A 23969-nucleotide genomic window follows, 5' to 3' on the forward strand; every position below is an offset into this window, starting at 1 on the left:
AAGCAACATATATATACACACACGCACATACATAGATATGAACACACAGGCCCGCCTCAAGAGCTCTCACCTCCCACCAAGGAGCACCAACCTGCTGTACAGATGCACTGCTGATTTTAGCACCTGACTTGAGCAAACCCATCGAGACTCAGAGGAGAGGGATTTGACGCCTCCTCAAAATAATAAAAGAAAACAAATAAAACTGAACTCTTGTATTAGAGAGATCAGGGTTTGCTTACACACAGAGTTTATGTTGGGAATCACAGGATTGTAGACGTGAAGCTGCAAAGCTCAAACCAAGGAGTGTCCCCGAGTAAAGCTGTCTGCTCTTGAGCTATTCTGAAAAGAAAGAGAAGAAGAAAAAAACCCAACACTATATACATACAGTATATATATCATGTGACGATGTGCAATGTACATTTGTGATATTAAGTTCAAAATGTATCTCATTGTTTAGATTCTGTTGCTTGTTTGAATATGTTGGATTTTTACATATGTTTGTTATTTATCTGTACTGGATTTAACTTATTGTTTAGATGATTTGTAACACTGTACGTGGTTAAGCACTTTAAATGGGCACAAGTCATGAATTTGACCAAATTCTCTCATCAGAACTACGAGTATGTTTATGGTTTGAATAGAGCACATTATTATTGTTATTACGAGCACTTAACTCAGCAGCCCTTCAGGTTTCACATCAAACAATAAAAGACTTTTCTTTCACCGAGTGTCGCGTCACGCCAGCTCTGAAGTCTTTTTTTGTAATCTCATGTGCATTTTAGACACAAATCCATCACTTTCTCTGTGCCAGGGTTTTCCATGGTGACATTCATCTGTGAGACACAACCAAAAAATCCTTTCTTGTCCACGTGACTGTCTTTTTTATATGGAGAAGACACTGTGGGAAATAGAAACAAATGCCAGTTTCTGACTTGATTTACTCACAATTTACCAGTTTCTGTATGCACTCATGTCCATATGAATAAAATGTGAAGCCACTTTCTGCTCTGTAGCCTTTTACTCCATTGGTTTCTTTCACCGGTGCGAGCCTGACACCTGCTGGCCTCCGCGCAGAATAACTCCTCGTGAGGTGGCTCATATTTCGCCTTATTGTATTTGAGTTCAACATGATCTCTTTCATTAGGCAGCTACATCGGTGCATGACATGTCCAGTCAACTTATAATGTTTGACGTCGAGTCAGGGGAGCAGGCTGATCTAATAGTGAAATCTAATTCTTCTGATGGGAGGACTAATAGATATTGATTACACAGCTCTCGGTCCCTGGATGCTGAGAGAGATACTCACATAATGTCACTGAGACACAATGAATGTTAATTTTCTGTGAACGTAATTGCCCTGCGTGGCAAAGCTCATTCCCTCTGAATACTAACGAGGCCCGCAGAGCTGAGCACAACTACGGCGGGAACGATTGGCTGCTTTACTGTAGTGTTATCCAGCCGCTGTAATATTAAGCAAAAGCTCATTGAGTTTGATATGAATGGATGGATTATGCGACAGCGGGAACCTGGGCACAAAATAACTACAAATGACACAGCAGCGTGTTTTCTCTTCTCCTCTCTGTTAACGTGTGGCATCTATTTAGCCACGTTTTGCTCCGTCTAGTTATTTTTCATGTCCTCGTGGTCATTTTGTAGCTCTTTGTTGAAGGTTTCTATTTCTTCTGTCTCTTTATTGTTATTTTGTATCATTTTTTAAGGCATTTTACATCTCTTTGCCATGGATTTGTTCCTCTCGGCCATTATGTTGCATCTGTTTTTTGGTCATTTTATGTCTCGTCATGGTCATTTTGTCTCATTGGGTGTTTTTCATCTCCTTGTGGTCTTTTTGTGCTTCTTTATTGTTGGTTTGTATCTCTGTGGAGTCCTTGTGCATCCCTTTGTGGTTGTTTTGTGTCTCTTTGGGGAGTCTTTGCACCTCTTTTCTGCCATCGCTCTCTCTCCCTGACCTCTTGACCTCTCTGGGTTGTGCAGGGTAGTCGGATTCATCGGGACATCATCCATGATAACAGGTTGGGAAAATCCTACTAACATATCCTACTATCAAGGATATTTCTAAACTGTAAACTGCACTTGCTGTGATTGTGAAGACCGAGTTGTTGCAGAAATGTTCAATTAGCAGTAACATTTATTGAAGAACTTCATTGTTTCTGATGCGTGTTATATTTGAAAATAAATCACATTCAAATAAAACGGGGGAAAACACGGAACTTTCACACAGCTTAAATTATCAATCGTAGGCTAATACTGTAAATGATACAATAATATGACAAAGATTGAATTTGAGAGATTATTTCATGGAAAATTAACTAAAATAAAAAGGCTAACCAAAGGCATCCCTCCCGCTCACGCAATGCCAGCTAACAAGCAGGAGCCATGTGTGGCTGTAGCGCTTGCTTATATGACTTTTGCATCAAAGTGATGAAGTATATTTATTTGCTGTACATTTAATTAACTGCAATGGTCATCAGTGGAAGATCAACACATGCATAAAGCAGGAAATGAAAACTACTGGTATGTTTGAATGCACTTAAAATGTGAAAGGTGTGCGTGTTACATTATGTAATCAGCATTTCAGTGTCATAGCTACATCGGCCGGACAATTTAATCTGTAACATTTTAACCTTTAGTCTGAAAAGTAAGTAGTAACATTTAATGCAGGAGGGTGAAAAGTATAATATGTATACATTTGTATCCACCTGATTTCTCATAGAGAAGCACGTTGATTTTGGCGAGTGGAGAATGCTGATATGTTTCATACCTGGTGCCGTCATACAGGATGTCACTGTCATGTGCTCACGAGGCTCCACTTTAGATCCATCCAGTCAAAGACTTTAAAAGGAGATTGACGTGTTATCCTCCTGTGGGACAGTTGTCTCGCAGTATTTGCAGTCTGGTCTGCTTATTAATCATTTGCCTGTATAAACATGTGTGGTCAGGGGACACCTGTCCCATCCCCGGCTGGAAACAATGCAACAGATGGCAGCAATCCATAGTAATATAATGAAACCTCTGCTTATTCTCTCCTATATGAAACAAGCAGCGGAACTAGTTTGGTCAATAGATTCTTTGTATGTGGAAAAGAGCCATTTGTGATAATGGATTTGGGCTCAAAGCTTAATGGCTTTGATGTAATACTGATTTTTTTTCTTGTTTTGTTCATGATGGAAATACAGAACCATTACAGCACACACAGGAGGGCCACAGAGGCGGGTTCACTATTTAGATCAGGTTGTTTCAGTTTCAGCTTCATTTCAAATGATAGGGCGCCACCTACTGGCTTTCTCATCAGTGATAAAAGGCTTGGTTGTTTCAGGGTATAAATATTAAAGTTCTTCAGATAAAGTTTAAATTATAATTTCTGCAACCAACCAAAAAGTAGAAAAAATTATTTTAGTTTAAAAATGGTAAATTAAGATTTTTGGAGAAGTGTTTCTAGTATTTGGGGGAGGGGAGGGCTTTTTTTTTCTTCTTTTTAACCAACTTGGCAAAAGGCTTTAAATGAAGGGTGTCAAACACAAGGCCTGGGGGCCATAATTGGCCTGTCAAAGAACCCAATCTGGGCCTCTGGATGGCTTTTTAAGATGTGAAGGAGGACTTTTAACTGTGTTTCCATAGCATTTCCTGCTGATAAAGAAATCCACCAGTACCATTCACACAAATGGTTAAGTCAGCAAAAAGCTTCTATTCTATTAGCTATCAATAAAGAAGTGTTAAAAAAGGGGTGGGGGGAAAAGGACATTTTCTGGGCAGTGAACTACCTGTTTTTTCTCTGTAATTTTACGTGTTTATTTATTTGTACTGACAGATTTCTTGCGTTTACTATAGCAGTGTTTCTTTATCATGTAGAAAAACTTTGATGTACTGCTGAAGTTGTACTTCTTCTACATTAAATGGGATATACGTGTAGTTAAACATCTTTACGCTGACAGAGAGGGGAGTTTTGCTAGATCGGCCCAATAAGATCAAAGTGTGACCCACAATGGAAAATGAGTTTGACACCCCTGCTTTGAATCAATACTTGCATATACAGCTTGATTTTCTCACTGGTAAATGTGGGTTAATGTGCGTTTTGCTGTCAGTTTCAGAAAGTTTAATGTCCGCTTCAATAATGCACTTGCTAAAGTGTGTGAGAGGCTCAAGTTCAATTCACAGGGTAACACAAAAATGGGCTGAACTGGGCCTTAGTGAGAATAGCATGTGGAGAGAATGGCAGAAGACCTGTTGTTTAAATCCTGCAGGGTCTCTGCGAGAGGATCAGTCTCAGACTGACAGAGAAGTGGTGGTGTGTCCAGGTTGCTTATAATGGATGGCAGAAGTACGACCAAGACAAGGAAGTAGGAACCCTTAAGAACGTGAACTTGTATTTTTGCTCTTTCTGCTGTCCATGCGGTGCCTGATTTTTATGATACGACTGATTGTTTTTATCTGAGGAAGAGGAAAGAGGAAAAGTAGAGCAATGTCTGAGGGGAGTGGCAAGAAAGAAGGTAAGGGTGAAGGAAGGAGGAACATGATATAGAGAGGGATGAGAGGGAATCGGGAGAGGGTCTGGGAGAAAGATGAAAGGCAGAGCAATATTACAGGGAACAGAGTGAAAGGGGTGAGCGGAAAAGTGTAGCTGAGCACCCAGCAGCCGCCCCCACCCTCATGTAACCAGCACACTTCCTATTGCACCGGCGCACCGAGCTACAGAAACTCTATTACTATACTATTTTTTCTTCTCTTTTTTCTCTTTTGTCTGGAACAGCTTTCATCTTTGTTTCTTTTTCAGACAGAGCTCTTGAAACTTTGTTTTCTTTTCTTTCCAGATTCATTCCTTTACCTCATCAGAGTCCTTATTTTTCCCAGTTCGTTATACTTTTTCTCCCCTTCCTTTTCACTTTGTTTTTTTTTCATACCTCTCAGCCATTTTTTATACCTTTCCTCCATTTCTTTCCTCTTTGCAGTAGCGGTTTCTCTCTTTAAACCACGAATCCTCAGAGGCGCTGGTTCATGTAGTATGCTCCGTCTCTCAGGTATAGACCCTTTGGGCCATGGAAGCAGGACGTAATGCACAGTTACTCCACACAACAACCACACAGAGTCTGAAAATCTCCAATCAGCTAAAACACAGTGATAAATAAACACACACAGTGCATCCTCCAAAAGTCTAACAAGAAGCATGGCATTCCTGAGTGAAACTTTGTGAGATGAGTTGTCTCTGTTGCACGATGGCTGCATGCATCATTGGAGACACATATGAGTTTATGGTAATTAATATTTATCATCTGGTACTTGTACTTTAGGTATTTTAAGTACAATATCTTATATATTTGTTACACACAGTCAGTAAATAGAAACTAATTTCAGACTTTTGTCCTGTGCCACTTTCCTGATCCCAAAAACCTCTACACATTTAGAAAAAAATCTTGCCTTGGTATTGCAATTTTTTATCCACAGACCTCTTACATTTCTTACATTTCCAGAAAAACAGCACCCTTTGGGTATAACACGCTGTTTCCTTGGCCTCTTCCTGATCCTTGATCCTTGTTTTTTTTTCTCCATTGCTTTTACCAACATCCTTCCCTCAACTTACCCTCAAAATGCTGCTGCTCATATGATAGCACACTTCTCATAATCCGGCAGATCTGTACATAAAAGTCTATAAATGGTAACATTTGACTGCTCACCTTGAAGGGCTGTGAGTCATGTCCCTTGAACTCGACTATTTTGCAGGGCAATTTTTAGACTCCATGGAGCAATCCAGTACTGTCTGATGTTTCTTCAAGAAAATTCTGGTCTGCTGAGAGTTTCCATTAAAAAAGGAGAACTCAGTTCAGGAGGAAGGTCTGTGACAGACACGAGCTGGAGCCATCTGTATTTGAAACGGTGACAAAATATTTGAAATCACAGTGAGTCTTTTTAAACATGACAGCACTGCAATAAATGCAGACTAAATTCATTTCAGGTTCATGAAACTGGCCTTTCTTCATTTTAGCCCTTCTCACAGGTCTTTGTTGCTGTGCAGTCTTCACCTAACATGGGCAATAAATCACAGAGCTGATTGTGATGGAGATGCGACCAGCACAGTGAACATTAACTGAGGCTTTAATACCTGTTTCATTTCCATCTTGAGCTCTGACTCTTGTCATATTTGAGTTTTAGTAGCTGTTTAGTGTTTTATGGAGTTCTCTCAGTGGTTTCATACTTCCTCCCTTCAGTTTTTTTTTTATTTTTTATTTTTTATCATTTTCTCATTTCCTGTTTTACTTAGTTAGTTAGTTGACTCTCGGGCCTTGCTGTGAGTTTACTTACCCCCTCCTTGTCCTGGTGTGCATTTGGGTTTGTTCTTAAACTGAATCATATAAAACACAGATCCCATTCAGGAACACTGTAATCCAAGTTATTTTGTAGCGTTGCATGCAGGTCATTGGAAGTTATGGAAGCAAAAGAAAAAGCTAGACAAAATATGGTATCACATGTCCACATGTGCTCAGACTGGATCCTGGACTTCCTTAAACTATGAAATTAGAGAAGAAAGGAACAAAAACTGTGATTAAGATATAATGCTCTTGGTAAACGTGATCGAATTAAGTAAGAATAGTCTAAATCGTGAATGTGTGTACACATTTTATATTATATATTTCATATTATATATTACATTTACAGGGAGTGCAGAATTATTAGGCAAATGAGTATTTTGTCCACATCATCCTCTTCATGCATGTTGTCTTACTCCAAGCTGTATAGGCTCGAAAGCCTACTACCAATTAAGCATATTAGGTGATGTGCATCTCTGTAATGAGAAGGGGTGTGGTCTAATGACATCAACACCCTATATCAGGTGTGCATAATTATTAGGCAACGTCCTTTCCTTTGGCAAAATGGGTCAAAAGAAGGACTTGACAGGCTCAGAAAAGTCAAAAATAGTGAGATATCTTGCAGAGGGATGCAGCAGTCTCAAAATTGCAAAGCTTCTGAAGCGTCATCATCGAACAATCAAGCGTTTCATTCAAAATAGTCAACAGGGTCGCAAGAAGCGTGTGGAAAAACCAAGGCGCAAAATAACTGCCCATGAACTGAGAAAAGTCAAGCGTGCAGCTGCCAAGATGCCACTTGCCACCAGTTTGGCCATATTTCAGAGCTGCAACATCACTGGAGTGCCCAAAAGCACAAGGTGTGCAATACTCAGAGACATGGCCAAGGTAAGAAAGGCTGAAAGACGACCACCACTGAACAAGACACACAAGCTGAAACGTCAAGACTGGGCCAAGAAATATCTCACGACTGGTTTTTCTAAGGTTTTATGGACTGATGAAATGACAGTGAGTCTTGATGGGCCAGATGGATGGGCCCGTGGCTGGATTGGTAAAGGGCAGAGAGCTCCAGTCCGACTCAGACGCCAGCAAGGTGGAGGTGGAGTACTGGTTTGGGCTGGTATCATCAAAGATGAGCTTGTGGGGCCTTTTTGGGTTGAGGATGGAGTCAAGCTCAACTCCCAGTCCTACTGCCAGTTTCTGGAAGACACCTTCTTCAAGCAGTGGTACAGGAAGAAGTCTGCATCCTTCAAGAAAAACATGATTTTCATGCAGGACAATGCTCCATCACACGCGTCCAAGTACTCCACAGCGTGGCTGACAAGAAAGGGTATAAAAGAAGAAAAACTAATGACATGGCCACCTTGTTCACCTGATCTGAACCCCATTGAGAACCTGTGGTCCATCATCAAATGTGAGATTTACAAGGAGGGAAAACAGTACACCTCTCTGAACAGTGTCTGGGAGGCTGTGGTTGCTGCTGCACGCAATGTTGATGGTGAACAGATCAAAACACTGACAGAATCCATGGATGGCAGGCTTTTGAGTGTCCTTGCAAAGAAAGGTGGCTATATTGGTCGCTGATTTGTTTTTGTTTTGTTTTTGTTTTGTTTTTGAATGTCAGAAATGTATATTTGTGAATGTGGAGATGTTATATTGGTGTCACTGGTAAAAATAAATAATTGAAATGGGTATATATTTGTTTTTTGTTAAGTTGCCAAATAATTCTGCACAGTAATAGTCACCTGCACACACAGATATCCCCCTAAAATAGCTAAAACTACAAACAAACTACAAACTACTTCCAAAAACATTCAGCTTTGATATCAATGAGTTTTTTGGGTTCATTGAGAACATGGTTGTTGTTCAATAATAAAATTATTCCTCAAAAATACAACTTGCCTAATAATTCTGCACTCCCTGTATTACTTAACTAAGCAGTGTTTTTATGTGGTGGCATACAGAAGAAGTGTGCACAAAAATAAACAAAACATAAACAAAAATGTATGTTTAAAAAAAAGTTGCTGCCATAAAAGACACCTTTGCGATTTGTTATGTACATTTGTTAAAGATATTTGTAAAAATATTTCTATTAACTGTGATCTGCCTTTTTATTCTGTGTGGGTTTTTTATTACTTTACATGTGACACTAAAATGTTCACAGGAGGAAATTAAGAATCAGCCTTATAAATAGTTTACCAGCGGCATATTTGTCCTGTGTCGTTAAAATGTTTGTGTGTGTGTCACTCAATGAGACAAGCAAACTGTCCTATTATAACTTGTCTTCTGGTCGCCTGGTCTTCTTTTGTAGTTCATGTATTTAGATAATACGTCTTTCAGTGTGTTTTAAACTTGTTTTCGGTGTGTTAATGTAGGGCTGCTTGATTATGGCAAAAATGATAATCACGATTATTTTCACTGAAATTGAGATCTCGATTATTTGACGATATTTATTTAACCCTTTCAGACCTACTATAGAACCAAGTCCGCCAGAGCTTATATTATTTTTTTACATGTTGTAGTGCCATTTGTGGGAGCATTTCAAGTTGCTATACAACTGTTATAGCCCATATTTTAATAATATGTATGCATTAAGTCCATAGTAACTACATTAATTGCAAAAAAGTGCAATAAACTACAAAAAAATTGAAAATTGTTTTTGTTTTTTAACATATATTTCTACTTGGAGAAATTTAAGAGGTTTATCCCTCAAAACGTTAAATACAAAAAAGTTGCAAAAAATAGTTTACAACAACAGGAAATTTATTTTGAGTGTCTTCATAGTTTTATTTTGGAGATACAGCAATTTTTATATACTGCAGGAAAAACAAAAACAATCCTATGATGCAGATTTGCAAAGAAAACAGCATGTGCATCAAAATAAACTATTTCCAGCAGTGCAATTCGAGTTCTAAGCATCCCAGAAACTATTCAGAAAAGTCAAACATGATCAGTATAGGCTTTTAAGGCCTACAAAAACTACATTTTCCGCGAAAATGACATCACTTCCGGTTTCGGGCATATATATATAAAAAACACCCAGCACGCCCCTGCGGGCGGTTTATCCTTCAAGCTCGGGTCCTCTACCAGAGGCCTGGGAGCTTGAGGGTCCTGCGCAGTATCTTAGCTGTTCCCAGGACTGCGCTCTTCTGGACAGAGATCTCCGATGTTGTTCCTGGGATCTGCTGGAGCCACTCGCCTAGCTTGGGAGTCACCGCACCTAGTGCTCCGATTACCACGGGGACCACCGTTACCTTCACCCTCCACATCCTCTCGAGCTCTTCTCTGAGCCCTTGGTATTTCTCCAGCTTCTCGTGTTCCTTCTTCCTGATATTGCTGTCATTCGGAACCGCTACATCGATCACTACGGCCGTCTTCTTCTGTTTGTCTACCACCACTATGTCCGGTTGGTTAGCCACCACCATTTTGTCCATCTGTATCTGGAAGTCCCACAGGATCTTAGCTCGGTCATTCTCCACCACCCTTGGGGGCATCTCCCATTTTGACCTCGGGACTTCCAGGTTATACTCGGCACAGATGTTCCTGTACACTATGCCGGCCACTTGGTTATGGCGTTCCATGTATGCCTTGCCTGCTAGCATCTTGCACCCTGCTGTTATGTGCTGGATTGTCTCTGGGGCATCTTTACACAGCCTGCACCTGGGGTCTTGCCTGGTGTGATAGACCCCAGCCTCTATGGATCTTGTGCTCAGAGCTTGTTCCTGTGCTGCCATGATTAGTGCCTCTGTGCTGTCTTTCAGTCCAGCTTTGTCCAGCCACTGGTAGGATTTCTGGATATCAGCCACCTCCTCTATCTGCCGGTGGTACATACCGTGCAGGGGCCTGTCCTTCCATGATGGTTCCTCGTCTCCCTCCTCTTTCTTGGGTTTCTGCTGCCTAAGGTATTCACTGAGCACTCGGTCAGTTGGGGCCATCTTCCCAATGTATTCTTGGATGTTCGTTGTCTCATCCTGGACTGTGGTGCTGACACTCACCAGTCCCCGGCCCCCTTTCTTCCGCTTAGCGTACAGCCTCAGGGTGCTGGACTTGGGGTGAAACCCTCCATGCATGGTAAGGAGCTTTCTTGTCTTTATGTCAGTGGCTTCTATCTCCTCCTTTGGCCAGCCTATTACCCCAGCAGGGTACCTGATCACGGGCAGGGCGTACGTGTTGATGGCCCGGATCTTGTTCTTACCATTCAGCTGACTCCTCAGGACTTGCCTGACCCTCTGCAGGTACTTGGTGGTTGCAGCTTTTCTAGCGGCCTCTTCATGGTTCCCATTTGCCTGCGGGATCCCCAGGTACTTGTAACTGTCCTCTATGTCTGCAATGTTGCCTTCTGGTAGTTCAATCCCCTCAGTTCTGACTACCTTCCCTCTCTTTGATACCATCCGACTACACTTCTCCAGTCCGAACGACATTCCAATGTCATTGCTGTATAGCCTGGTAGTGTGGATCAGTGAATCGATGTCTCGTTCACTCTTGGCATACAGCTTGATGTCATCCATGTACAGGAGGTGGCTGACAACTGCTCCGTTCCGTAGTCGGTATCCGTAGCCAGTCTTGTTAATGATCTCACTGAGGGGGTTCAGGCCTATGCAGAACAGCAGTGGGGACAGAGCATCTCCTTGGTAGATCCCGCACTTGATGGTGACTTGTGCTATGGGCTTGGAGTTGGCCTCTAGTGTTGTACGCCACATCCCCATTGAGTTCCTGATGAAGGCTCTTAGGGTCCCATTGATCTTGTACAATTCTAGGCATTCCAGTATCCAGCTGTGGGGCATTGAGTCATAGGCCTTCTTGTAATCAATCCAGGCAGTGCACAGGTTGGTCAGTCTGGTCTTGCAGTCTCGGCTGATTGTTCTGTCTACCAGTAGCTGGTGTTTTGCACCTCTGGTATTCTTGCCAATTCCTTTCTGTGTCCCGCTCATGTATTGACCCATGTGCCTGTTCATCTTAGTCGATATGATGCCTGACAGGAGCTTCCATGTAGTACTGAGGCAGGTTATTGGTCGGTAGTTGGAGGGGACCGGTCCCTTCTTGGGGTCCTTGGGGATCAGGACCGTCCGGCCTTCAGTTAGCCATTCCGGGTGTCTCTCGTTAACTAGCAGCTGGTTCATTTGTGCTGCCAGACGCTCGTGGAGTGCAGTCAGCTTCTTCAGCCAGTAGGCGTGAACCATGTCGGGCCCTGGTGCTGTCCAACTCTTCATACTGGAGACCCTTTCTTGGATATCTGCCACTGTGATGGTTACTGGACCCTGTTCAGGGAGGTCGCTGTGGTCAGCCCTCAGATCCACTAGTCACTGAGCATTGCCGTTATGGGTTGCATCCTTCTCCCATATGCTCTTCCAGTATTGCTCCGTCTCCAGCCTTGGTGGTGCTGTTCTCTTATTGTTCCCTTGCCACTGAGAGTACACCTTTGCTGGTTCTGTGGAGAACAGCTGGTTTATTCTCCTGCCTTCTATCTCTCTGGTGTACCTCCTCAAGCGGCTGGCCAAGGCTGTGAGTCTTTGCTTGGCAGTTTCCAAGGCCTCAGGTATGGACAGCTTGCTGTATTTCTTAGGCACCTTATTTGTCGCACCTTTCTGCAACTCCGTTAGTTGGCTAACCTCCCTCCGTGCTACTTTGATCTTGCCCTCTAGCCTCCTTCTCCATGGAGGGTACTGCCCCTTGTCGCTGTTCAACTTGTAGCCAAGCATCTCACTGATCACTGCTGCCGTATTGTAGATCAGCTTGTTAGTGTCGGTAATCGTGGTTGTAGGTATTGTCCGTAGTGCTGCATTAACATCATCTAGCAGACCTTCTGAGGGTACTTCACGTAATCTTGGTAACCGGCTACGGGGGATCCAGGTTTCAAGCTTGGCCATGATCCTATTTTTCAGGTCAGTTCCTCTCGCACTCAACGATCCTTCTCCTATCGCACTTGGGGCTATGCACCCAATCTCGGGTGGGGGTGATGATATCGCCCCCCTGACCTGGCGTCCTGACTCCTCCTTGCCGTAGCATTTGTGTTGTACCTCGTCAATCTCTAGCTGTGAGAGCAGTCCCTTCTTTCGAATGTTGGAACACTGAGCTACTAATTGTTTCGCCGTCATTGTGGATGTTGGGTATCGAAGAATCCATAGGTCCCTCATCCTATTCATGTAGCCCCTTCCGCCGGGGTTACTTGCGTAGTAGCATTCCAACAACGCCCTGTTTTCGTCTCTTGCCCACCGATGCCTTCTTGTTCCAGTAGCCCACTTTTCGTCAGGGTGCCCTGGTTCCTCAACACCTGACGCGGACCTTGTTGATCCGGGCGACGTCCGAGCTGGCATGCCTTCATATTTATCTGTCTCGCTCATGTCTGCGGTAGGTATATATATATATATATATATATACCCACATAGCAGACCAGTTTAGACCAGATCTGTAATCAAGTTGCTTCTGCTGGAATTTAATCAGCTCTAGTTCACTGGCACTGATAGCACAGTTTTACAGATGGTAACAAGATACAAGTTTCTACATATGAGATGAGATCTGATTGTTTGGACCACCTTTTCTAGCAAGAGATAACCTGTTTTGAGAACTAATGCTGACATTAAAGCCCCAGTAGAAAACCCATGCTTTACCAGTAAAACAAAGCTTTTTCACTGCATGGAGTTTTATAGTTTTATACATGCAGCAAACTCACTTGTTCCTCATCACTGTACCATCTGAGTCTGTATGAATCAAAATTTTAAGAATTACCTTCCAAATGATGACACGGATGTAATTTCCTCAAAATGAGCTGCCAGTAATGACTTTTGTAACAGTGTGCAAAAAATCTAAAAGATACTCTGGATGATTAGAAGCATGTTATTCCCAGAGAAGAAACAGTTTTTCAATAATGTACTCTGCAATGTGTGGTTCTACATCATCTATATTTCTATCACGTTTTACAAGCTTTTTAAGTGTAAAATCTTTACATTTTTAATGTGACCAGTTTTGGGAATTGGTAACAGTCTGATAAATCACAACCAGGGCACCCCTGATACACAGAGGGGTGGAACCGGCTCTTTGTTTAAAAAGTCAGAGTCTCTCATCCTATGAGCATTACGCAGTAGACAAATGGTGCTTGGATAGAGCTGGGGAGGAGATTCACCCAGCTCTAACTGCTTTCTGGTCCTCATCCTCATCCTGCTCCCTCTGACGTGTGTTTGTCAGGGTGGCCTTGTGGTTAAACATGAATCAGTCACACCCGTTATCAGCAGCTCACCTCTAAATTTGTGCCTTTAGTAACTAACTGGGTTAAAATTCATTCATTTTTAAGGCTAGAGTAACCTGGAAGAACCCTCTGGGTGATGTTATAATAATACACCGTTTTTTACCTTTACTGTTTCACAAAGGGTCAAAAGGTGAATTTAGACTTTTCGAATGCAGGATATTTTATTAAAGCATTTTAGAGCAAAGCAAAAGCCAAATCAAATAATAATAATCACATAATCAAATCACTTGAATTATACTTATCTAATTAATGTACTCTGAACTAATGCTGGTTTCTAATCTTCCTCTTCTGATCTTGAGAAGAGAGAATTTAGAGGAGAGAATGGGCACATCCAGGCCTGAAGTTGCACTTATCTCTGTTTGTGTTGATGTACTCCCATAGAAAGGGAGCCTAATACTTGGAAGTTGTATTCCAACGCGGCAGCAAAAAAGCCAATCTTGCTGTATTTTCCAACTGTGAACTCCCAGGGCCGGATCTTTGGATGATGACCTCTTACTTATGCAAAGATCTGGAGGAAGATCAACCCTGAGTGTTCATAGGAGCCACATTTTGTACTGATTTTCCCATATAGACCTCCTCCTCTCTCTCATCCCCTCCTTGATGTCCATGATCATAAGATTTTGACATCTACATTGCCCTATTTTAAATCACACCCTGTTGCTTCTCTCTCTCTCTCTCTCTCTCCTTTCACAAACATGATTTAAACTAAAGTTCAAACATTAAAATCACTTCATTACAGTGGTTACATTTTTTTTATTTTCTGTGTTGTACTCAACATGATCTGTCATTAACTCCATCACATGAATATAGTTTCCTTTATGTCTGATTCAGTTTACATGTTGTTTTACTTCCATTCATGATTTATCAATAGCCCAGTCTCAAATGAATATCATGACTCTTTATGATTCAGACATAATTTCTTTTTAACTCAGTAACATAAGAATACTTTTTCTCACTTGTTCTCTTCATGACTCTGTTTGTCAATCACAATATATTCAATATCATTTTATTTTTTTAATTATAAACGTCAAAGTCTGAGATTCTCTGAGATGAGCGTCTCCTTAGTGTGTCACTCACTCCCCCCTCCCATCCTTCTCGCAAAGAGCCGAGGTCATCTTTAGCACAAGCAAGCCACTCCATACCTAATCTCAGTGAGAGGCCTGTTATTAGAATCACTTCATTACTCTGATCTTATTCTTTATATCGGTTAAACTCATACGTGGCTATATTCTGATTAGTATAGAGTATGACATATGAGTCTGATTTATAACTATCAGCAAAATCACATGTAAATTATGATTCTGTGTTTATCAGTTGCACCATGCATCGTATGAATGATGGACTGGAGACACATTTCTTATCTTCCACATTCCTGCAGCCAGTCTCACACACACAGACGCTAATCTGCCAAAGTCGAAGGTGACTCACACCAACGCAAACAAATCCAGATATTAGGGTTATTCTCATTACTCAAGCTACATTTCTCATTCTTTATACTAATTTGATTTACACGTGATTTGACTTGAATACGAAGCACATATGGATAAACTCTGTTGAATTTAGGTTGAATTTAAAGTCAATCTCTTTGACATTTGTTTCCAACACAGTCAGGATGCTGTGTAAAATTTTAAATACAAACAAATACAAAAAAAACAAAACAAAAAAAAAACAGAATCTGGAAAACTATATCTTCATTTTGAATTTGATGCTGGCAGGATGTTTCAAAAACACTGGAACAGGAAAACACACCAGTGCTGGTTCTGGTTCCAGGTGGAGCATTTACCTATTAACTGAATTAATTAGCAACACTGGTGTCACATGTCTTGATTCAAGATCAATAATCCAGGTGAAATCCCAGAAGGCTGATTCAGGCAGTGTTGGGACTAACGCGTTATTAAGTAACGGGTTACAGTAACTACATTATTATTGTAGTAACGAGCACAGTAACTAGTTATTATGCCAAAATCAGGAATGCATTAACCATTACTGGGATTTAGATAGGGTCGTTATTCGTTACTCCGTGCGGTGGCTATCGTGGAGCTTCCACAGATTCAGTAACATTAGCAAGTAGGGCTGGGCGATATGACCCAAAATTCATATCTCGATATTTTTTAGCTGGATGGCGATATAAGATATATCTCGATATATTTTTTTAAAGCCATAAAGTAAGAACAAGAAGAGAGTTCTTAGTCAAAGCTGTGTCCCAGATGTCACACAGGCACTTTTATTAACATAGAGCAGATGTACATAAAATTTACTCAAAAATAAATTATGAGCATTTATTAAATAATAATGCTCCATAAATAAAAGAAAACAATGTTGTTTTTGTGCATAACAAAAAGCTCACAATTGTGCAGTCAAAATGTAAACTAAAAGACGCTGAGCATAGTAACAAAGACAGATTTCACAGCTGCTCTGTTCCCAACTTGTACTGCGTGACTGACAGCCTGGAGTTTGAAATCCGCTTCGCAACCACGTCTCTTAACAGGTGCCATTTATAGTCCTTATACACAGTAGGGTAATATTACGTTGAAGCACAGTACGTATCACTCCGCGAGGCTCAGCCGTAATGCTCCGACAATCCATCAAGCGGTGCAGCTCCGTAGCTTACCAAAGTCGTACTAAAACATTTTTTGACAGATTGCTGAGCGCCGTGTTCCACATAAAATCGGTTCGCGGCCATCAAGCACAACCAGAATTCATACATAAGGCGCGCTGTCAACTTTTGAGAAAATGAAAGGATTTTAGTCCGTGCAGCACCTCTGGGCTGCATGGCGTTAGCGTGGTTAGCTCGTTAGCGTGGTTAGCTAGCTAACACATTGACGCCGTCCAGCCCCACGCACGGGGCGATGCGCAGTAACTCGTTAACGGAGATTTGCCGTGTCCATCTTGTCGCTTCCTGCAGGTGAAGCGATGGGGGAGGAGGGGGAGTTGTGTTCAGTGAAAGAGAGGCGAGGCCGAGTAACGTTGCGTAGAGACGGAAGTGGACGAAAGAGAGGCAAACTTGCGGCTCCACAAGTATAATTATAACGTAACATAGACTATATCGATATAAAGGATATTTTCAGATCTTATATCTCGTATAAAAATATATCGATATTTTTTAAAAACTCGATATATCGCCCAGCTCTATTAGCAAGTGGTGGAGGCCAGCAGGTGGATGAGGGAAAGGGGACGCAGGAGGAGCAGAGACCCGAGGCGGGTCGCCAGTCTGAGTGTCAGGAGAACTGAACTTCAGGTAAGAAGTTATGACCTGCAGTCTATCTGGATCAGATATAAACCAAGTTTAGGTGTAGTTTGTTTTTTTTATGCTGACTTTTTCGTACTGCGTGCTAGCTAGCATGACGGGGTTTTATACAGCTGGGTGGGTGCTATGTTACTGATGTTGAACTTTATTTTATTCATAAGGTTAGTTAGTAGAGTTGCGAACCATCCCGTAAAAAACGGAATCGTCTCGTATTCAGAGAAAATATTACGCGTTTTGTATTGAGGTGAAAAGGAACACAGTTTGTCCCGGACTTCAGCTACACAGCAAATCCAGCATGTCCAAATTAACACTGTCGGATTTGATTTCAACACTATTAAAGTGTCTATATGGGTCCACACCAGAGAGTGTTAATTTAACTCTTTTTCGAGAGTTGGTACGTTAACTCTGATTTAGTGTTAAACACCAAATCTGTCTGGAGTTGATAATTTAACACTTGGTGTTAAGAGTTTATATATTAACTCTCAAAGAGTATTTTAGTTTAACTACGTAAGAGTTATCTTCTAATTCATTCTAAAAAGCGGGAATTTTACTGTTCTGAACTTCTAGAAATTTCTTTTGGAAAAAAACATTTACTAAAAAGACGCAATGGTTTTTGAAAAACATTTATTCTGAACTGTGCAGCGGTGACGCTAATCAGAAGGCTAGTCCAATTTCCCCAGCCGTTTACTTCCGGCCTACCCGACCTTCTGAGGACCCGGCCCATGTAGACCGTGAAGGCCGGGTCCTCAGGAGGATGCAGCCCATGAAGTTGGACATGACCTTTCTCTCGGCTGAACATGGAACACACTCACACGCGCATATACGCACGTACACTGACACAGACCTACACTCACCCCCTCCAAACGCCTTCGAAGCTTATGTCTTCTATGTAGTGTATAAAGATAAATAGAAGCTGTTCTGTTTTATTCACCTGACAAAAAAATTCTTGATTGTAGAGATGTAGTGAGATGTGCTGATTCAAGTGCTATGTGCTGAGGTGGGTTTTTTTTCTGTCCTCAAACTGATCTCCCTGTTGGAGCTCAGTCTGGGGGAGTTCTATTTTCTCCGTCTTTCCTCATGTTGTGCATTTTCCATTGTTATACCTCTCTGACCTGTCTTCCCCATGTGATGTTGTAATGTATGAATGGTCGGAAGGGTTGGCAAAGGTCGGCAGCCTTAACCCAACAAATTTCCCACGCGTTGGACTAATAAAGGTTATCGTTATGTTCATGGCAAGAGCAAAAAGGATGGGCGAGTTCGTGCACTGATCAGTGTATTTGGACTTATCCTCCTTTGGGATCCACACCCCCCTCCGCTTGTCTCCACTGTTTTGCTACCTTGCCCCTCCTCCAAATCACTACTCAGTAGCTTTGGACAGTTCTTATAAACTTTGCAAGGTACTCCTCCCAATCAAATTCCTGCTCTGGTGCAGATGGGTTAATCAGGGCTTGACACAGACCAAGATTTTGCTCATATTTCCATTGCCAAGAGTCGTATTTCTTTGATCCATCTGGTAGGATTCTCTTCCACCCCCCGGTAGGTTGACTTGTAGCTTTAGTGGGATCTTCCTCTTGCAAGATGCAACTTGGGATGCCACCCCTTGCTGCCCCTGTGCCGTCTTTCCGAGCTGTCTGCTGTCTTTCCAACTGTCACCAATCTATTCTTGGTGGTCAACCTGGTGGTCACTGGTAATTCCAGAAAACAGCTGATGATACATCATCTGGTGCCCCTGGACAAATCATCAGTGATGTAACCTGGGGTCATTGGGGTTTCGGGTCTTTCAATAATCAGACCCCTTCTCTTGCTGGCATGAAATTATGTATTGTATATGAAATTAGTATATATTCAAAAAAAGAAAGAAAGGAAAAGAAAAAGAATCCTCATTTGTTTCAACATTTAAATTTGAAAAAGGTCCAAACTTTTTTTTTAAAATGTTGAACATTTTAGAGCAGTGTTTTTTTGTTTTTACTTGACTGACACGAGCTGTTACATGCACAAAGGAGGTTTGCAGTGAGTTTTGTTGAAATCTTTAACTTAAAAAGATTAAAGCAGTTTTATTACTGATTGCAATGTTTTGAAACAGACATTCTGCTCTACTATCTTCAACTTGAGTTTAACATACTCCAGTCTAAGGTCAGCTGATCAGTTGCTTGTGGTTGTTCCTAGAAGCAGACTAAAACACAGAGGAGACCAGGCCTTTGCGGTTACCTAAACTTTGAAACAGTCTGCCTTTTTACACTATTACCTCTGCAACACTCAACATTTTTAAAACCCATCTGAAGGCACATCTTACTCCCTAGCTTATGATTGAGTTATTTTTGATTTTGTGTCTTATCTTATATATATATTATTTTTCTTTTCTTTTTTTCTCAGTTTGTACAGCACTTTGGTCATCCTGTGTTGTTTTTAAATTTGCTAACTTGATTTCTGCCCTATTCGATTCTTTTGTAGACTATTCTAGTCTATTCTATAGACTCATTTTGCTCCTGTTTTTCCTTTTTTTAAATTTGTGCACCTAAACGCACCGCTGTGCGCGCTCCTGCGGATTCTCTGCGCGTCCCAGTCATGTGACAACACCTCACCACGCCTGCGCAAAGAAATACAAGATGGCGGAGAGTGCGGAACTGAAGGTAAGGCGCAGCCTGAAATCATTATAAATTTACTCGGTTGCGAAGCGATCGATTGTTGGGTCACACAGTTCTTCAGGGGTTTAAGTCTCATGGGGCAGAGATCCTGTCAGATTTTGTCTTTATTGGGCAAAAACTGCCGGAACTTTATTGAACCCGCGAGCGCCAAAGCTCGCACGAGCATGTTTATGTTGATATTGAGACGCGCTGGTTTGGCTGAACTGACCGTTTTCTTCGGCACACCAGATGCTGGCAGGGCGGTATTCACTTCACAACCAGTCTCTGCCTCCTCTTTAACCCCGAAAGAGACGGTTCTTCTCCTCGCGGCAGTGGCAGTTGTCTCCGTGCCGACGCTCGGCTCGTAAATTCGGAGAATATAATGTCGGTTTGCAGGCTTTGACGTGCCGACAGCCTCCAGACTGTCAGTGTGTGTGTGGACATGACAGCGGCTGCACGCCTGTTGGTTTACGTTAGAAATAAGTCCCCTCCGGATTAATGAGCACTTATTAATAATTAGAAACTGTCGTGCGTGGTGTCCGGGCAGAGGCCGAGTGTGGCCGCGGGCGGAGTAACACTATCCCGCCTGCTCAGTAATACCAGCGGCGACTCCGTACCTGTTGATACACGCACAATAAGACGCACCGCTTCGCCTAACGGTGCTCCTGCAGCTGGTTGCCGTTATATCAGCACCAGGTGCGGCTTCCTCGCCAGGGCATCCGACGCGCACCTTATGCGCTGTATTGCCTTGGCAGCGTGGCAGAGCCCAGTTTGAACATATCTAACAGTTATTGATCAGAGTCTTGGGCTATTTTTAGATCCCTCCCCCCTCCGGTGTGTTTCCACTGCCTGTCCGGGATCTGTGGATCTATACATGCTCCTTTGTGCCAGCTGCTGCTCAGCTGCACTCACTATAATGAACAGGTTTGTAGATACATCCTCTGCCTATATTGAAAACACACGTGTGGTCTTAATATAAAGCTTTGCAGTTCATATTTCAGATATGTATGAATGTGTGTGTGCAGCTCTTTTTTTTTTGAGACACGTGTTTTCTCCACATTTTTATTTTCTTAAGTGCTTGCAGTAGGGCAGCAGCTGCTGTTTATTTTCATTGTCATTTAATCAGCAAATAGTTTTCTAGATCTCCCAGTGGGAAAGAGTGCGAAAGCCTAATCTAAGAAATCACCTGCAAACAGACTGTCTAAAACATAGAGACCCAGGCAGTGAACTGATGATCAGCTTTTTTCTTTAGATTTGCCTTTATGATTACCTGTCAGCCCACAAACATGGCTCTAGCCCTCCTTGTGGATTTTTTTGGATTGTACTTCAAATAAAATTTGAGCTCTAGCACGATGTGATGAGCGTGTTTAGCATCATGTTTGGAACGGGGTAACAGATTTGTGCAATGCTGCACCTGCTGATATGCACGAAAAGAATGGTGAGGATTTCTTGCATTGATCGCTGCTGACTGTTCAGTAATGATGAAATGCTGATGAAACTTCACACCGAGTATTTATAGATTTGCAGCATCATACAGGAGCCATAAAAGGTGCTGAGGAGAATCTGAGAAAGTGATTTATTGGTTACAGTTTCAGGTCTTTGAAAGTGTTAAACTTACAGTGGTCATGCACTTACGATTTCCCGTGGACAGTGTCAGATCAGTGACAACTCAGCTGATCTGTGGTATTCAGAAATTCAAATAAAATTGGAAAAAGGGTTTATGCAGCAATGGCATTAAAAAAACAAAAAGAAACAACACTTTTTTTTTTTGCCCCCTACTTCTTGAACTGTATGGTTGCTTTTTGTCCTAAGTGTGTGTTTCTAGAGCTCTGCTCAAACAAGTAAGGCAGTGAACTTGTTTGAAATGCTCGACCTGAGCTCAGTGTAACAGCCCAGTATGCTGTTACACTTGGTAAACCTAAAAAAAGGTGCACTTCACCTGTTAAACGAGTAGTTGCTTGCCAAACCTCCTGCGTGAAAGGAAGCGTTTGATCACTTTGAGGGGCTTTAATTGCGTCTTTCTTAGAAGATGCCGAGGTAAGAGTGAATCATTCTAGTGCAAATTTCAGAGTGCATTCCTTCCATTCCTGAAGCATTTTAATCAAATGGCTCGTGAACAAAGAGTTTTCCGAAAGATGCACTTTCTTGCTGAGCAGCGCAGATTCTGCAGTTTTGGAATTTGCTATTAATCCAAAGTATGTCCAAAAAATGAAAAACAATTAAAAAAAAAAAGTGAAGCCCGGAGCGATTGTGGCTCAAGAGTTGGCAGTTCGTCTTGTAACCGGAAGGTTGCCGGTTCGAGCCCCGGCTCGGACAGTCTCGGTCGTTGTGTCCTTGGGCAAGACACTTCACCCGTTGCCTACTGGTGTTGGACAGAGGGGCCGATGGCTCGATATGACAGCCTCGCTTCTGTCAGTCTGCCCCAGGGCAGCTGTGGCTACAGCTGTAGCTTGCCTCCACCAGTGTGTGAATGTGAGAGTGAATGAATAGTGGAATTGTAAAGTGCTTTGGGTGCCTAAAAAAGCGCTATATAAATGCAATCCATTATTATTATTCTTAATATCACATCTCAGACCTGTGGCAACTTTTTAACAGCTGCTTTAACGCTGTAAGATTTCAGCACCCATCAAAAATGAATGCAATTAGGCAGAAATTGGGCAAAGGGAAAACAAAAACAATAATAAAGCAGGCATCTCTGCTCCTGGAGCTCCCACACAGCTCTCTGCAGAGTGTGGGCATGCATCATAGACCTGTAATTGGCCAACAAAGCCCAGAGGAGGTGCAGGTTCAGCTCCTTTTCAGGAATTACAGTTTGCTGAAAGGTTACAGAGCCAAAATCATACCCTACCCCTGCCTTAAACAAGTGACATAGACACTGAAAAACACTTTATAAGACGGGTGTGAAAATAGAGTCAGCTCACAGTTGGGGATGATTCACAGTGCACCCATGATAATTTTAACACAGCTAAAAATAAAACCAAAGTAATTTTATCTTTATTTATTTATTTGTTTATTTATTTTTCTGTTTAGGCCAAGCTGCAATTCAGATTTGATGATGTTTCAAATCTTTAATTGAAAAGTGGCAAAGCACAAAACGGCTGCTTTTCTAACAGACAGGCGTCTATGTTTCATTTTCTGGATTTGAAGTTGTTGTTTTTTTAATTAAGCTTATACGCTTTTCAGCACTTTAAGGCTTCACTTAAACTCATTTTTGCAGGATGATGTGCTGTGATTTGTTTTATGTTTCATTGAGTGATTTTTAGTGTTTATGTCAGAAAGTTCCAGTCGCTCACGGGGATGTGAGCAGATCAGATGAGCTCCAGGACATCACCATTTTAATTCCAGCAGCTCCTTCACACCTGAGATTTTCTTTTTAAGTGTTATTTTAACGAATTGAGGGTCTCTTCTGTTCTTATACACCACGTTGTGGTTTTGTCACTTTGGGTGGCATCAGATAGCTGAGATGTTGTGCACTGGGTTGGCTGGTCCTACTTCTGAGCTTTTTGTGCAAGTGTGGAACTGTCACAGTGTGTGAAAGAAGCGAACGGCATTAATGAAAAGGAAAGCGTGTTAAAATCGGCGCTCTGGCAATCTTTAAGCACAGCTCTCTGCTGTACGAGACGTACCGCTGCAGCAAATGGTTTTCCATCGTCGCAGTCGAGCAACAAATGTGAACTTTCTGATGTTTAAAATAAGAATCTGGTTGATAGCCAGTGCTCTAACAGTGTTTGTGAATATTTATTGTCTTTTATTTTTATGCCGGGGAGACAAATATTCATTATTAATGAATAACTGTCACAGTGTCTTTGAATGAGGACAAATTGAGCTGGTTCAAAAAAGAAGGGAAATAATCAGATTCTTTTATGAGGGAACTTGAAAAAGAAAGTAATTGGCTTTTTTCCTGTGGAAAAAAAATGACCAAAAAAAGAGATTAAAAGTTTTAAATTTATTTCCAAATGAGTCGCTGGTTATTTTTGCTCCTTAATGAGTTAGTGGATCGAGCTGTAACGGCAGCCACAGTTTGGACGTGTCTGCTGGATTGTTTTGAATGTCACCAAATAATGAGAAATATCTATTGCAGTGTTTCTAAATGTCAAGGTGACTTCTTCAGATGAAAACCCAGTCTCCGATACAGTGTGCTGAAGAAATGCATTTGTTTTGGGTTGCTCTAAGAAACCCCCCCAGAACTGTCATTTTTAGTTCTGCTACACACCCGTGAGCCACAGTATTACAGCTAATCTACAGATGAAGTGCATGTTATAGTTATCATGCACATGCAGCGAACATCTTCGAGTGGACGTGTAGTGTATGGGAGAAATGGGCAGCTGCAAAGACCTGAGGGCCAGCTCGTTATTGCCGTGCGATTGTTTTGGACCTGAAAGGATCCGCAGCTGACGTCTGAGTGCCAGATATCACAGCCACCTTCAGAGGTCTTGTCCAAGCCTTGGCAAAAGACCAACAGCATTAGAGGTGGGACATGCTGTTCTGGCACGTCACTGTATATTGGTTTGCACTGCTGCGCGTTACCTTCAGGAGGCCTC

The 23969-nt window shown here is 41.9% G+C and overlaps 1 protein-coding gene and 1 long non-coding RNA gene across 3 annotated transcripts in view; one reads left to right on the top strand and one right to left on the bottom strand.

Moving 5' to 3' along the window:
* Nucleotides 1-2: 2 nt before the first annotated feature.
* Nucleotides 3-17669, bottom strand: LOC309718933. The gene is made up of 3 exons (XR_014280113.1): nucleotides 17659-17669; nucleotides 5688-5872; nucleotides 3-339 (listed from the first exon to the last, which is right to left on the bottom strand). It is a non-coding gene; the product is annotated as an uncharacterized lncRNA (long non-coding RNA).
* The window catches only part of LOC309718682 (E3 SUMO-protein ligase PIAS1-like), a 69786-nt gene continuing 61513 nt past the window's right edge, over nucleotides 15697-23969 (top strand). Inside the window, exons 1-2 of one of the 2 annotated variants that reach the window (XM_082554158.1) lie at nucleotides 16708-16795; nucleotides 19368-19434. In XM_082554158.1, the coding sequence (XP_082410284.1) occupies nucleotides 19411-19434 (24 nt within the window). In that variant the 5' untranslated portion in view covers nucleotides 16708-16795; nucleotides 19368-19410. Of the gene's footprint in view, nucleotides 16796-19367; nucleotides 19435-23969 lie in introns of both variants that reach the window. The other variant, XM_082554157.1, reaches the window with a different exon arrangement.

This window comes from Aulonocara stuartgranti (genome assembly GCF_965226115.1).
Source record: "Aulonocara stuartgranti genome assembly, chromosome: 1".
Classification (NCBI taxonomy): domain Eukaryota; kingdom Metazoa; phylum Chordata; class Actinopteri; order Cichliformes; family Cichlidae; genus Aulonocara; species Aulonocara stuartgranti.